The sequence below is a fragment of the Equus caballus genome, chromosome 19 (genome assembly GCF_041296265.1).
Source record: "Equus caballus isolate H_3958 breed thoroughbred chromosome 19, TB-T2T, whole genome shotgun sequence".
NCBI lineage: Eukaryota > Metazoa > Chordata > Mammalia > Perissodactyla > Equidae > Equus > Equus caballus.
The window spans coordinates 59284325-59300766 of NC_091702.1; the positions used below are offsets into that span (position 1 = coordinate 59284325).

Here is a 16442-nt window from a genome sequence, read left to right on the forward strand (position 1 = left end):
TGGGAAAGTAGAAGTGCCCAGCAGGTACGATGATTCTGAGATATATCACTGCATAAATGCATACATAATCATTTTCTCTAGAAATTACATTTCAGAAAAATTCTATACATTTTACATAGCCTGGAGTAGCTAAAGAAGTACCAAGTATAACACAGGAAAAAAAGTATAATGAATGTTGAATGATAACAAGTATAGGGGGAAAGAGAATATAGACAAAATGCAAATTGTTGGGGGAAAATGAGGTTTCCTATGGATACACGCTCTTTTACTAATGAACTAATGATCTCATCCACAGTGCTTGCTTTGGATGATTCATTATGCAAAGGGTCCGGAGTCTAAGAAAACAATCTCCTCTATCCTCTAAAGATCAGGCAATTACAGCACAGCTGGTATGATAATTTCATTAATAACTTGTAGGATAGTATATTGGTGCTGCTAATGCCAAATTACAATGTCACAAATACTATTTCTTTAGTTTGCTAAACAGAGAATATATTATTTAATTTCTGCTTTATTTCAGTTGCATCTTACTCCACGAGTGAGAACGCAGAACAAAATCCAAAGGCTTGAAAGACTTCCCACCTATGTAATTCCTGATACGCTGAATAAGATCCAGGGACCCTGTGGCTTGAGAGGCGTAACAGCAGAGTTAAGATGATACTGTATGAAGTATAGTCCAAAACTCCAAAAAGCTATTTCACATCAAAAGAAATACTGTTAATCTCAGCGGGCAGAGGAAAAATATATAACAGACAACTAAGACCCAAGAGAAGGTCTCATGAAAATAGATCCTAACTTCAGGGTTTTATAGCTTTACAAAAACAAACCTGTTGTTACGTTCCCTGATAGATAATTCAGCCCACTTTAGAGGTCTAAAATGAATGTCTCGAACTCCAGGGAGCAGAGGAAGAGAATATGTCCTGGATGTCAATCAATTAAGTTCTATTTTATTGGCTTGTCAGGTATTATCAGCAACTTTAAATCCAAAAATTATAGAAGATCAAGATACCTGGCATCTTTGGGTTCACGGACTATTTTGCCTATTCTTAAGCATCTCGAGGGCACATGGACTGTCATTTCATATGGTGATCCATTATGGTGCTCAGTTACCTCCCTGTCAAGAAGCCCACTTTATTTCTTTCCTATCTATCTTGAAAGATCTTGATACAATCCTGTTTTGTTTTCCCTGATGAGCAAAACTGGTGAGGTGACATTTCTTTTTTAGTTCTTTATTCACTAGACTTGTTTTTATTAACCACAGAGGAAAACTGAGCTAATTCTAAAATCACTTTCACGTTCCTCTCTGTCTTTAATCACGAAATGGGGATTTTCTTTAGCCTTTCAGACCCATCTTGAGATACAATCTCAAAGCAACCCTCCTCAGTTGTGTTGATTCTAATGCACAAAGGGGTTTTTAGGTTTCGAGGGAGAAAGATTTAGATTTCTTCAGAGAAGAAACCATAATTTTCCCCAGACATACACCTTAACTATTACCTCAAAATCCACGAAATTGTATCTCCTCATTAATATTTATCTCTTATCATTATCCATGATTGCCAGAACTCAGCAAGATTTATGTAAGATATATATTTTATCTATCTATCCATCCATCCATCCATCTAAACTACACAAAAGAAGGGAATTAATCTGACACGACATAAAGCAGGTAACAGGCAGCCACTTTTGCAGGGTAATTACAAGAACTCTTCCATCAAATCCTACTCAAAATTTGATCCTGAAAGGAATAAAAAGTTTGGCCACACCAATTCTTCATCTCTCCATTCACTGTCCTTAATTAAAGGAGAGCTAACCAAATGAAGTCTCCTGCATCTGTGGAAAAAACTAGAGGCACATTTCCCCCACCAATCTTTCGAGCGACAGTAAAATCAGAAGACAAGTGTCTCAATGGGGGCAATACTGTCATTTTGGTAGGACAATCCTTCCTTCACTGTGCTCGGATGTCCTGAGCAGGTCAGGATGCTTAGAATCTCAGCCCATGCCCCATAAATGTCACAGTGCTCCCAGGTGTTGAGACCACTGAAAACGGCCCCCACACTCTTTAAAAGCCCCCTTTTCCAGCTGGTGCTGCCCCTGATAAATCTGAGACCCTTTCAAGTCCTGCTGATAATTTTAAAAGCTTCCCTGATACACAAGGGAGAACCTGATATTCTTGAACAGGCTAAACACATTTTTTTTCAAATTTAACGAAAGCAATAAAAAAAGTAGATTGCTAGAGCAATATGGGGAGTTTTAGTTTCATTTGGTTCATACTGCCAGGAAAGAATGGAGTCTGCTTATTAGGTGAACAGAACGATTTCAGAGACCCAGAGTCCAACCTGTTGCAGACACAGGGAACAGAAGATTTAGCCTCAGCCAGCAGGTTCTGCTCAAGAAGAGCTCAACGTGTGAGTTAGAATTCTGGAGAGTGGAAGATCGAAGAGCACGTGCAACACTTTTCAAAAAATCTGCATCCTTAAGGGCAAATGTACAGGTTGAGATGCCAAAGGACAGGGGCTGAGGAGAATCAGGAGGGAAAGGAGGGAGAGAAGCGAGGCAGGAAGCAACACCATCTTGGAAAGTGACCTGAAATTCCACTCACTCGAAAATCAGTTCTAAACCCACTCATACACCTATAGGGAGATGCAGAAGCTCAGGAGAGACTCTGACCACACGGCAGGAGGTATGGCCGCATCTAACCTTTGCTGGTTTTCGTCGGCTCTGAGGACATGTTTCCAGTCTTCTTCTTTTTTCTTGGGACAGGGACACACTTCCGGTCAAACGTAACAGGACTATATTGAGGGAGGCTGCTGAATTTTTTTTCAAATTCTTCATCCAGCTTTGCTGACCTAAGAAAAGAAGCGGGAGGTGGAATCAATCCGCACACGACGTAAATCTTTAAACAGAAAATGATGCACGATCTATTTTACGATATTCCATTTGAAAACAGGGTCCCCGAGAATTAGGGCATTGTTAATAAATTCTATGCAAGGACAAAAAACATCTTTCCAGGAATGCTTGAGAAGATTTACCAGCACAGTTTTCTTAGTAAACTCACAAGACGGGTTAGGCTATTACCTTAGAAAAGCAGGAAGCTTATTTAAAATATCAGAATATTTTTGAAGTGGAGAAATTGCCATTCTCTCCATTGGCATGGGAATTTTTCATTAAGTTCAATACAAAACAAGTTCCACCCAAACACGTTTCTCATTCTAAAGATTCATATATATATTGGCAAGCTTACCGGTAATACGGCATACAGGTAATTTTGTAAGATTAGTTTTAAAAAAATATTTATTGACTAGTACACGATTAAAACACACATGCAAAGAAAATGTGTAAAAATATTTCAAATAGTAGAAAAAAATTCTAGACAGTTGACCAGGATGAGGATAAAACACTCAATGAGAAAAGGAGAGCCAGTTTTCACGAACACGGTGGCAGAGAGGCCACACTGCTTTAACACAACCCACAAACAATTTCAGAAAAGTCAGCGGCAAAGGTGGGAAATCCTGGGGCTGTGTTGACTGTCTCTAAGGCCCCCCCACAGCAATGGCAGCATGCCTGCTGGATCCTATGCTGGCTGCTGGCTTTCACTTAGTAAGACTTATTAACTAAGATGCAGCCCAAACAGATGGGAGAAGCTGCAGGAGAAGCATGCTGCTTGGTAGATGGAAAATGGAAGGTGTACTGGGAAGAGAGCAGCTCTGAGCACCAACTTACAAGAAGCTACTAGCTAACGTGTTAGGCTGCTACCTAAGGGGTAGACTTGAGATGTGTCCACCTAAAACTGTTCTCAGTTTTGGAGGAATGTACAAAACTTGGGGAGCAGAGATAAGACCGCCAGGTAACCATGAGAATGGTCCAAGTAAAAAAGCCATGAGTAAGTTCTATCAGAGCAGTGAGTGTGCGGGGTGGGGGTGATGCTCCTCTCTTAATAAAATCGTCTTATTCAGTTAAAAAATGTTTACACTAATGAAAAAGCAGATACTATCTCATACTATCAGGTTGCTACCAGAAAGCTACCTATAAGTTGTGAATTTTTCAGATACTCTGAATAACCAAAAGAAAACTACAAAAATGCAAGATGTAACTCTTAAGGTTCCTTGGGAGTTTTTTTTTATTTTTCCAACTAGAATAATCACCTACGTTTTTCTTGGGGAAATCTATAAAATTAGAACTGTCAACACTAAGCGAATTTTTCTTGGCTACAGTTAACTAAACAGGTAGCACGTTTTCTGTGATAAAAAGGTTTAAAATGCTCATTTAGAAATCTCAGAGAAGACTGTAGGAACTGGCATTCCTCACTGCTAATGCACGATGTTGGCATGTTCTGAACAAAGCGAAGTCTGACTCTGAATGGCCAACGTCTAAAGGGGTGACAGGAGGAGAGGCTAGAGGTTTACTGTTGACTTAAGCCTGCAGAAAACCACACTCCTAGGTATACATGTGGCTTCCTTAGAAATGATCAAAAACAAACAAAACAAAACAACCCACACACCAATCTCTTCTCAGGGACACATTTTCAAAAGATTGTTTCACTTTTCTTCTTCCTCAAAGAAGATTGGTGAAAAGGTTTCTCTCATGGCTGTCAGAAGTTTCCAGTGGCAGCATCAGAGAACTTTCTGTGGGGAGCCTGAAGGCCCACTTACTGCCCTAGGACTTCACACCGTCTGCAAGGAGACTTCCTCCTCGCTCGGCGTGCAGACCCACAGAGCACTGGGAGTCCAGGCATCGGTCCTGACACTCGGTGGCCACTTTTTAAGGAAATTCTGCATTTGAAAGTATCATTCGACAATGACCCATGTGAGGATTTTCATGTCATTGTTTAAGCATTATGCAAGCAAAACTAATTTGAACTACTTTGGACTTTTAAAAATATTAGGAAGGAAATATATATAAATATATCATCTCAATATAAATAATCTTGAGGAATCATCATTATGAAAAGTAACTCCCCCCCAGACTTTGTGATGACCTAGAGCTTGAGAATTAACCAGACTTGAGAGCACTGTAACTTCCAAGGAAAAAATATATTATTCCACAAACAGAAATACAAATATTTATGAATAAACCAAATACAATCCTCCCAATGCATAAAATTGGCATACCTTTAAACACACTTATGAAAAAATATGGAAAATATAATTCTTATTTCTATTCAATGCATTCTCTTCAAACTGGGCTAATAAAAAATCTCAAAGGATTTTCAAAATAGTACAACTGAAGATGTAGATGCTTTCCCCAGCAATATAAAGTATTGGCTCTCCTAACCTAACTAACAAACTGTTTTATATTAAGAGTCTTGGGCATAACATAAAAAAGGAAATAATTCTCGATGATTTTATCTTGATGTATGCTATTGCTTGATATTGCCATTTCAATACATAATTAACTACTGAATATTCTCTATACTAGGAGAACATTCAATGTAATATTTTTATCTTAGAGTAACAGAACACCGTTTAAACAAAGTAAGGTTAGAGCTAGAAACATTTTATTTACCTTGCATTTTCAGCTGTCATTATTTTATAAACATATGTACATACCTTTAGAAATATTAAAGGACGTATACACAGTATGTAAAATGGGCACAATGTAAACAGACTTATAACATCCACTGTAAACTCCAGATGGGAAAATGCATCCTTGGTGATACTAAAGGATTTACAATATCACACCGCTAATCCATGGTGGACCTCAATTCAAACTCAGGTCTGAGTCTAAAATCTGCATGTTTTGTACTGTACTTAAAACGTGAATGACGTGGCACTCACACGACCTGCAAACAGCAGGAATCCTGTGATACACTTGATTTGTATTTCCTCATGTGTTTGCTAAGACTGCAGTAAGTGCCACGTGAGTGCTCAAAGGATAGCAGGTAGTGATTTGTGTTTACCTTGAACATCCTACCACACTTGGGGTCTGTGCAGTGTGGCTGACTGTGCTCCCAGGCACTTACCCAAGGAGAGAGTCTTCCCTCGGCTTTGTCTTCTTGAACTTCTTGCTCCCACTGGTCCCACTCTGGTTAAATGTCCAGCTTTCTTCATTCCAACACCCTTCATGATCGGAGGAGTTTCCTTTTCCTGAGCTTCGTTTCCCTAAGGAAATTCAAGAAAAAAGGACGTGCTGGGTATAGTGGGATGGGAGGGAAATCATCTAAGCTGCTTCACAAGTGACCTTTTAAGTATCATTTGCACGATGCTCTCTATATTTCTGAGTTCTCAGAGTCATTCATGATGGACTACCCTTAATAACAGAACTTGCGAAAAAGTCACCCACAGCCCCTAGATGGGTTGTCTCGTCATAACTCAACAGGTACCTGCATGACTCCACAGACAGACTAACCACTAGTAGCTTTTCTATTAGAGAATCAGCCTAAGGTGTGGGAGCCCTTTGCTGGTGGGCACTGTTAATTCTAATCTCCCCAAGACTGAGTGGAATGACATCCCTGGAGAACTATATACTCCCAAGGATGTTCATTCAGGGCTTGTTAGACCTATTATTCATATATCTCTTGCTAGAATTCAGCTTGGAAAGAAGTAGTCCCTCGCCAGATGCTATATTTTAAAATAGATGAATTTATACGAAACACTCTATGGTATAATGCATATAAAGATATACACATTAACTCGTTTCTGGATACTGTTATGGTCTAAAGAGCCCTTCACTTCAATTACAGTTTTAATTACCTAATGGAGAGGGTTAGATAAGTTATTTGCTTCTGGAGCCTGCAAGTCAAGATTCTGCCAAACATATCTGCTTGATTCAGGAAATTCTTTCCATCAGTTTTAAAAATCAGATTAATAGCTCCAAACATGCAATAATGATTCTTTAAAGCAAAAAGCCAGCCCATTCCAGTAAAAAAAAGTTTGAATTGCTTTGAACATTTGTATCCTGAGAATTACCCACAAAATGAATACAAACTCTCCTCTATGGTGCCAGAGAACATGTAGGTAAAACAACAAATGTGTATGATCCATAAACCATAAAGAACCATCAAACGTAAAATATTATTTTGATAACATATTGTTCTTTATGGTGGTTCTTTTCAACAAGTCTAAAGGAGAAATTCTGCTAGATTTCCATATTCTTCTAGGATCTGCACAAGTCACTTACCTCTGTCAACATTAGCCCGCAGAGAGGTGAGCATGCCCTCAGACACCAGGGTTTTATAAAGAGCACCTTTGCAAGACCTCTCGGATTTCCGGGAGCCACAAGTCTCTATTTTCCTGTGACAGTCACTGTCCTCAGGCTTGGCCTGTCCCGACAAGCTGGGTGGTAACACATCTTCCATGGGGGTCAATGGTTCTGCTTTTATACCCTCTGGCACCTCACCAGAAATGTTCTTGCTGGCGGAAATACTAATGAAATCTGGAGGTCTTGACTCTTTGGTGGTGTCTGAGGATTTCTCCTTGGACGTTTTCTTCTCTCTTGATTTCACTTTTTTCTTTGGTGGCTTGGCATCCAAAATGCTTCCCTTGCCACTTGAGGATGTACGGACCTTCTTGCGAGGAGATTCTCCAAGTTTCTCAATGCCCCAGTCTCCCTTCGCCACGGCTTCAATGGTGTACATGACACTCTCGATGTCAGACTCCGAGGACTGCCTCTTTTTGCAAGTCTTCTTGGGTGTGGATTTATCATTTCCATGCCGATCCATTTTGCCTTTCTTCTTTTTCTTTTTTAGCTTTTCTGGTTTGTTCAACGCTGTGGGATCCTCGATGATCATAATTCCATGAGGATGGCACATGTGATCCTTTCTACTGGGAACATCGCTTATTATTATCTTGCTACTGGCAGAGTAAGAAAAATCAGGGAAGTGACTACATTTTTGATCTTCCTCTAATTCTTCCTTTTTAATTTCTTTGGGATCTTCCATTTTTAGAGCCATTATATCATCCATTCTCACCTCCTCGAAATTTCTTAATTCCTTAGAATCTCTTATGTGTTCTGTAGCTGAATTTTCAAATTCAGCTTCCTTCTGTAACCTGGCTTCATCTGTCTTCTCCATTCTTATTTCTCTTTCTTCCTTTCCCTTCTCCAATTCTTTAATTCTTCCGCCATCTGATTCTTTTGCTTTTACTAGCCTTGATTCCTCCATTTTCACCCCCTCTGACGCCAGGCACATCTAAACAGTTAAAACAAAAATGGGAGAACAGCAAAAAGTATCCTTATTATTCTATACTCAAAATTAGCTTGAACTTTTTAATTATATCCTTTTATACTTCAAACTTTACAATAATCAGTCCACTTCTTAATGAAAGGCCTTAGGCATTATGATATATTCATTAAACTCGAGACAAGCATACTTCCGAATTCCCCCTTTCTAGCTTCACTGGAAGCTTTTCCTATGAAAACAAGATTTGGTAGGAGGAGGACGGACCCAGGGCTGAAGGACTGCGCATGAATCTCAGTGTTGCTCCGTGCTAACTTCGTACCTAGAATGAGTCATTTCATCCTCGCTCCTCTGATGGTGAGGCTAGCCGTCCCTGAGGATTCTGAGGTCTGACACAATGTACTTAGGGCAGTACTCAGTGAATCATGCCAAACTCTGTTCAGATGTTCACTTTTTCTTTTCTTGGGGAAATGAAAATAGTAACACTTTCTATCTACCCACTTGAATTAGATATGGTAAGATGATTCATTAAACAACGACAGAAGGTTTTGGTTAATGAACAAAACCTTATGGGTCCACAAATGCTGACAGACAACATGAAGATCACAAAAGTTCTGAAAACTAAGTCGTGGCATTTTTAAATGGATTTGGTGGCAAACTCAATCTGATCCAAACTTACTTGGCTGCAAATTCTGACCAGAACTAATGTGAAACGGCTTAACATCTTAATTTATCTTACTTAATGACTATTCATACACTTTTGCTATCAGAATCTTCATGTATTTGCATATGTATTGTGGGAATTAATTGCATAGTGTAAGATACATATAATGTATCGTTTTCCTAAAATCTGAAAGATTCTGAACACCAAAACACATCTGGCAGCAATTTGGTTATGTTTTTAAACTCCCCAAATTTCACATATAGGACATTAAAGGAGAAACTTGCCATCTTCCCCTCCAGCTCCCAGGTACCTCAATACTTCAATCTAAAGCTACTTTCTAGAAGGAGAAATTACAACTTGTAAAATTTATTTTCAATAACTGGGTTTGCATTCGTAAGCATCCCCTGCAAGGCCCCTGAGGGCCAGGCCCTGCGGAGGACACCATAGATACAAAGTTCAATAAGGCCCCCTCTGTGCCTTTGAGGAATTCATCCTGAGGCCAAGGGCAGCACAGGAATTTTTAGCCACTACTTGTTTTATCTATTTTGTATTAGCAACGCAGAGGAAAAAGAACACTGAGGATTGCTGAGTCCCAAATCAAGCACATGAGTAGCAAACTGATTTTTTTTTTTTTTTGAAAAATCACCTTTTTGTCTTTTAATACTTGTTGTTTTTGTGTACTTTTGGGGGAGGAAGATTGGCCCTGAGCTATCTGTTGCCAGTCTTCCTCTTTTTGCTTGAAGAAGATTGTCACTGAGCTAACACCTGTACCAATCTTCCTCTATTTTATGTGGGACGCTGCCACAGCATGGCTTGATGAGGGGTGTAGGTCTGCACTTGGGATCTGAACCTGTGAACCCTGGGCCACCGAAGCAGAGTGCGTGAACTTAACCACTATGCCACCGGGCCCACCTCAGAAAAAAATCACCTTTTTATCAAATGGCCAATTGTCAGGGATTGTTAAAGTCTGTAAAATTCATTTTTTAAATGGGTAATATATTCAATTAAATATCAGATGCTCTTCTAGCTCATTTTTCCCCTTAGTACTTTCAGTGGATCTCAAATCTTTCTGCGAGAATTACATTATGATTGGCAAGTCTGGAAAGAAATTGGAGAAGGGCTGGAGAGAGGCAGACAGAGCAAATTCTTAAAAAAAATGAACCTGACAAGAGCACTGGGCCCTTCAGATCATTTGGAGGGAAGATCTGAAATATTACGGATCTGTAATGGAGCTGTCTTTTTCAGGAACTCATGTCAGTTATCTCTCAGACCTCAGCAAGTAGTTATGAAGACTGAGAGCTTCCCTTTGTCAAACCCAACCACAAATAAGATCAAAGCAAAATATCCTCTTAAATTAATCCTGAGACATTGATCCATTTAATCTTCTCTGCATGTTTTACTCCCATGAGAGGAGATGTGCTGTTTTTTGTTTTTTTTTCTTTTGATGAGGAAGATTGTCCCTGAGCTAACATCCGTGCCAATCTTCCTCTACTTTGTATAAGGACACTGCCACAGCGTGGCTTGATGAGCGGTGTGTAGGTCTATACCCGGGATCCGAACCCGCGAACCCCAGGCCGCTGAAGTGGAGTGTGCAGACTTAACTACTGTGCCACCTGCCTGGACCCAGATCTGCTGTTTTTGTATCAATTTTGAAATAATTTTTATTTTCCTTTCTCAATTATCCTGGCTCTTCATGAATATTACTATCCTGTGTGGGGAGAGAGACTATACTAGTTCTAGAAAAAAGGGCTGGAAAGGCCTCGAAGTATATTTTACGGTTTTTAGACCAGTGTCACTGTGGTGGCCTTTAAGAAATCATTTTGGGGACCTTCTACCACACCGGTGCAGTTTTCACAGTGGGATGCCAACAGTCTACAACACACAGGTTCATCTTAGCAAAGCTAATAATACTTTAATACTTTGCAAACTCTATTCTCTGCTTCAATATATTTCACAATGATTCTCCTCATCACCTCTGATAGGATTCTACAGCTAGGAATGAAATGGAACAAATGCAGACACTCACTCCAGGGACATATTCCGGGAAATAGCATAATAATTCTTGTGAAGGTAATTACACTGAGCACCAGTCATGCTTTTCTTCCTTGTTTCAGACTCTTAAAAAAAATTTTTTTTTTCACAAATAGAGTATGTTAATCCTAAATTACAAGAAAAACAATTATATTGCTGGAAGTTAAACTATAAAAATAAAACAAATAACTCCGAATCAATACCTATAAATCACAAATCTCAGTAACCAAAAACCAGAACACACACAAATCAGATCCTCAGAGTTGAGCGTCTCCCGGGAGGTTATCTAATTGAACATTCTTCCCAATGCAGGAATTCATTTCACTGCAAGATTTCTCAGAGTTAGTTATCCAACTTTTTGCGCAAAGATAATGACCATGTTAGAAGGCAGTGCTATTTGAAATTTTTAAGATATTGAGCAAAAATCTATCACCCTATCAGTCCTAGTTGTTCCCTGAGCCACAACAAGTAATCTACTCTTTCTCTCATGTGACGGACTTTCAAATCCTGGAAGACAGCCTTTATGTCCCCATAAGCCTCTTCCCCTGGCATCATGTCCCAGTTCCCGGAACTGCTCATCACACGTAAAGGCTTCCCGACCTTTCAAAAGCTGGGCCCCGCTTCTCGAGATGCAGTCTGTGGTCCCGAAGTGAGAACAGGCTTTATGGAAATAGGCTGGTTCATAACCAAACACCACAGCTTGCTTGCCTAAGACCACACAATGAGCTACGGAGCTTAGACTTCAACCTAGATGAGGAAATAAAGGCTGAGAAATGGAAACGGTACATCTTCCACTGGGCTGTTGTGAGGCGCAAGTGAACCAACATGTGAGAACACAACCTGTCAGTGACTTCACAGGTCGGTCTACCTGTAACCAGCTTTACAATACTGGGGTTGGGGAGCACTGATGCTTCACTTTAGCAATATTTTCCTTAGATTAAGTTCCTAGCCTTCCTGTGACACTTTAGATGAGAAGTGGAATTATCTGTCAGTTGACAGGGACGTTACTTAACTTCTAATGGGGTCCAAGGATGAACCCCTCCCTCCTTTTTTTAAAAAACAGGTCATACTTCTGGTTTGTATTGGGCTTGTGGTCAATTAAAATCTTGGATTTCTTCACCGACATAATATGCTGGGAAGCTTGGTCTCTTCCATTCTATATCTTTCTATTTTTAGTTCCTCGGTACAAAATTTCCATTTTTCCTTACAGTTTATCCTTTCAAAATTTGATTTAAATTACCCTCCCGCTTTATGTTACAGACACACTTGATAAAGCTTATATCTTTTTCCAAATCTCTGGTAATAATGTTACATAGAATACGGCCAAGGACACAGCCTTCTGGAAAACCTCTAGAACCCTTTCATCAGGTGATTTGAACGTTAAGAAACTTCAGCAATTTAAGAAAGTTTTATAATCCAATCTAAATTTCCCCTTTTTTTTCCACAAGGACATCATAAGATTATCCGTCAGAAGTCTTGCCAAAATCTGGATACAGTAGGCCAGCAGCATTCTCTTAGCCTACTATATAATCATACCAAATAGAGAACAAGGATGGCTTATGCACCAGCCAGGGTCTAACTAGGCAAACAGAAACAACTTAAAGCACATTGAGCTGAAGGAATTTAAGGCAGGGAATAAGTTGGTTACTCAGGTCATGAAGAACTGAGACACCCAAACAAGAGGTGGTGAGGGAATTCAGGGATTAACAATAGCAGGAAGCCACAGTAGGGACGAATGGGGGAAGGGAAGATGGAACCACGGTGGGCCTCTCTGGAGGGAGCTGGACACAGGGAAGAGATGCTGCGTTTGCTCCACCTCCATCTCTCATCTCCCCTTCCCTGCTCAGCCAGCCTCTCTCTTCCTCCATCCCCTCATCTCCCACTAGTGTGTCGCACTGGCTGAATCCAGCTGGAAATCAGGGGACACAGGAACCCAGGAAAGGCAGTCTGTAGCCACCTGGCATATAAGCCAGCAGGCAGGGCAAACAGACTCTGGGATAGCACATTTGTCAATGATTTTTTAGGGGGAGATTTCGATAATTCCCAATTTTCATCTTCTTTTCTTAGTTCAAACATTATACTATTAGAAATAATTTTCAAAAGTTTCTACAAATTAACAGTCTGTATTTCCACATGACATAAACAGCACCTGGGAACAGCTATGGATGTAATAACTCTTAGAGGATGCTGTCATGCTTAGATGTAAGCAAATTCTACACTCAGAGAGTTTCAAAAGGCAGGGACTCTGGAGGCAGACTGGCTCTGCCACTGATCAGCTTATTTTCTCTAAACCTTTCTGTGCCTCAGTTTCCCAATCTATAAAACATGGATGTTAGCAGCATTTGCCTCGGGAGTACTGTGAGGGTCAATGAGTTGCACATGTACAGTACTTAAAACAGTGCCCGTTACAGAGTAAGAATAACATATTGTGACAACCATCCCTCGGGGGCCTTATACCATACAGAACAAACGTTAGCTGTTACGAGTAGTAATAACATTTGTATTGGTATCATTAGTAGCATGTCATGGCCCTGGCAGACTAACAGCTTTGCTCTCATTTTTCATTCTAGGGCTGAATGACTCTATAACTGGGTGGCGGGGGGAAGCATATACAACAAAATTAGATTCAGGAAGATCTTAAATCAGTTATCTTTCAAGAAGCAACTCTTCATAAACATATAATTACGCTCAGTTCTACTTTTGAGTACAAGCCTATCTACTTGCATCGCCTTTTGGGCGCCTATACCAACACTTTAGTGGGACTCAGGAAACAGCACAGAAACTATATCACATATATCTGCAGGGACATGTACACGGATAAGCACAGAGTGGACACAGAAGAACACAAATCGATGTGAACTCAAGTGAATAAAACTGCACTGTGGGAAGCACAGAACTAATGTCTGTTATTAATTAGTCAAGTTGCCCTTAAGAGAGGGTTCACTGTTAATCAGGCCTTGAAACAGAACATGCCTTAGTAAATGACAATTTATTCTTCTATAATCATTTTAAATGGAACAATAATCTCCTTTAAAAGTGAGAATGTAAAGTCATCTGCAGGCCACCTTCCGGATGGAACTCCCATGGCTGTATTTAAGGAAGATAAAATGCGAATGTTTTAAATCAAATGTTGGGCATAAATATTTGATATCTATTGTCTGTTCCTCAGGTACTACCGTATTCTTTATAACAGTAATTTAGGGGGCACAAAATGTACCCTGTCCACCCTTGCATTCTCCTCCCAGAATATCCTAGTACCTTCAGAACGAAGGCATTCAACCACATAATTGTGTTGAATTGAATGGTTCATTAGTTCCAAGGTAACTGATGAGTCTTAAAGGCATTCTGACTCATACCAAGAAAGAGTTACTTTATGAACCTATAAAAAACAATGCTAATTATGACCTCGCCACTGCCTGGCCTAGACCAGCAATCACGCTCTCCTTACTCTTCCCAAGAGCACCAGTGAAAATTAATCACCAATATTTTAAGTTTACCTCTAACAACTAAAACCACACTAAGGGTTCTCACTGTTTGGCGCAGTCAGAATGGCCTGAAAGTGACGGGCTGGAAGAAATGTAACTCGTTCCCAAAAAACAAAAACCACTATGTTGAAACTGACATCCTAAGGACGCACATGTATAAAAAGTCCTCCTCTTCAAAATGATTACAAAGAAAAAACGCCACAGGAATACTGAGGAGGGGAGATAGAACGTGCAGTGGAGGGATGACTTTTGACATTCCTGGGTCCAGGGAGGCCGCCATTTTCAGTTCAGCTAAGGTCACACCTTAGGCTCCGGGTTTGTTACTGGGGACTCAAAGATGTAATAAATCTGTGCTGCATCAAGCTTTGATCTCTTTGAATCAAAGACATTTTTAGATATGTTCCTTTCTACAAATGTTAAGATACCAATTCAATTCTTCAATGTGTCCTGCTTTAAAAGACTGAGTGAAATGACCAGTGAAAAATAATTAATCATGTGTACAGCAGGCCCCCATTATCTGAGGGGGATATGTTCCAAGACCCCCAGTGGACACCTGAAACCGTGGATAGTACTGAACTCCATATATAGCATGTTTTTTGTGTACGTAGAGACCTATGATAAAGGTTAATTTATAAATCAGGCACAATAAGAAATTAACAACAATAAAATAGAATAATTAGAAGAATATACTGTAATGAAAGTTATCATAGATCCTAGCAACCTCAGCATATGATTTTTTTTCTTTCCTTATTATTAAAAGATGAGAACTTTCATCTTTTCACTTACAGGAAGCATGTTACGCCTTCTCTTTGGCATATCTGAATTGCCAACATCACTACTCTTATGCTTTGGGGCCATTATTAAGTAAAATAAGGGTGACTTGAACATAAGCACTGTGAGACAGCGACAGCCGATCTGATAACCCAGCCAGCTACTAAGTACTACCAGGCAGGTGGCCTACACAGCTGGATCCACTGGACAAAGGGAGGAGTCATGCCTCAGGCAGAACAAGATTTCATCACGCTACTCAGAATGGCCTGCGATTGAAAACGTATGAATTGTTTGTTTCTGGAAATTTCCATTTAATATTTTGGACCACAGTTGACTGCGGGTAACTGAAACAATGGAAAGTGAAACCGTGGAAAAGGGGGGACTACTGTACTAGATAAGAAGTAGACGCCCTTTCACTGGTACAAAGAAATGGGTAAGAAGTTCCAAAATGTACCCTATCATCATTTCACTCCTAATTATACTTTGTCTTTCATTGTCTATTATAAAAGAGCCAACCTGATTAAAAACAAGACAGTGTAAAAACAGACCCACTGACACTAATCAAGAAGTTTCAATTTCACAATCTCTGCTTTTGAGTACAAAACCAATGTTTTGCAGCCAAGGTATGTTTACAATCATTTTGTACCAGCTTATTATCTGCCAAGACAGCGCAGACATAACCCTAGGAAGGCATTTAGCAGTCTTTTCCAAGATGTGCATTTCTCCCATAATTAAATAAAACCAGAATGTTTTTGCCATAAAAATACACTGGCTGATGGTTTCAGAGAATAAAGAATAGCCTCACTGCTAAGAAAATTCAATTTTCTTTATTATAAAAGATAACTGGCTGCAGAACAGCGGTCTACGTGTCTCTCAACACTGAGATCTGGGCGTTTACTATGCGGTTTGCCGAAACAACTGGGCCAGGTGCAACGGTGGTTCAGATGTTTCTCTTCACGCAGTATTTCTTCAGAAACTAGACCATTTCTGAAGACTCCGGATGGGGTGAGGGTGGCCTCTGCTTCTTCGTCTTTTGTTCACACTAAACACCCTCCCAGTTCTTATAGATACTGGAGTAAATTAATCTTTACCTATTTGATTTTAATTATAAGGAGTTTTTGAAAGTAAGAATTAAGAAAAACTAGGGACTCGAGGCCTCTGAAAAACGTCTTCATCCTTTTTTAATAAATAGGGGTAATGACAACTTTTTCAATTCCCTGAGACCCATCAGACCTGTAATCCTGCTTCTTACATATGATGAGTATATCCTCTTTCTTCAACTTCACCCGAACACATAACTAGCTTCATGAATCATGATAAAGAGGAAAAGAACAACGCAGACTACGGGTACCACAGACTCAATTCAGCACTCCCGGGG

The 16442-nt window shown here is 39.8% G+C and overlaps 1 protein-coding gene across 35 annotated transcripts in view; it reads right to left on the reverse strand.

Annotated features, from left to right (window-relative positions):
- Positions 1–16442, reverse strand: part of BBX (BBX high mobility group box domain containing) — a 263097-nt gene that overhangs the window by 28669 nt on the left and 217986 nt on the right. For all 35 annotated transcript variants that reach the window (XM_023623822.2, XM_070242885.1, XM_023623825.2 and 32 more), the window contains 3 exons: positions 7117–8125; positions 5960–6098; positions 2698–2846 (listed from right to left, as the gene is read on the reverse strand). In XM_023623822.2, coding sequence (XP_023479590.2) covers positions 2698–2846; positions 5960–6098; positions 7117–8125 — 1297 coding nt within the window. The remainder of the gene's footprint in view (positions 1–2697; positions 2847–5959; positions 6099–7116; positions 8126–16442) is intronic.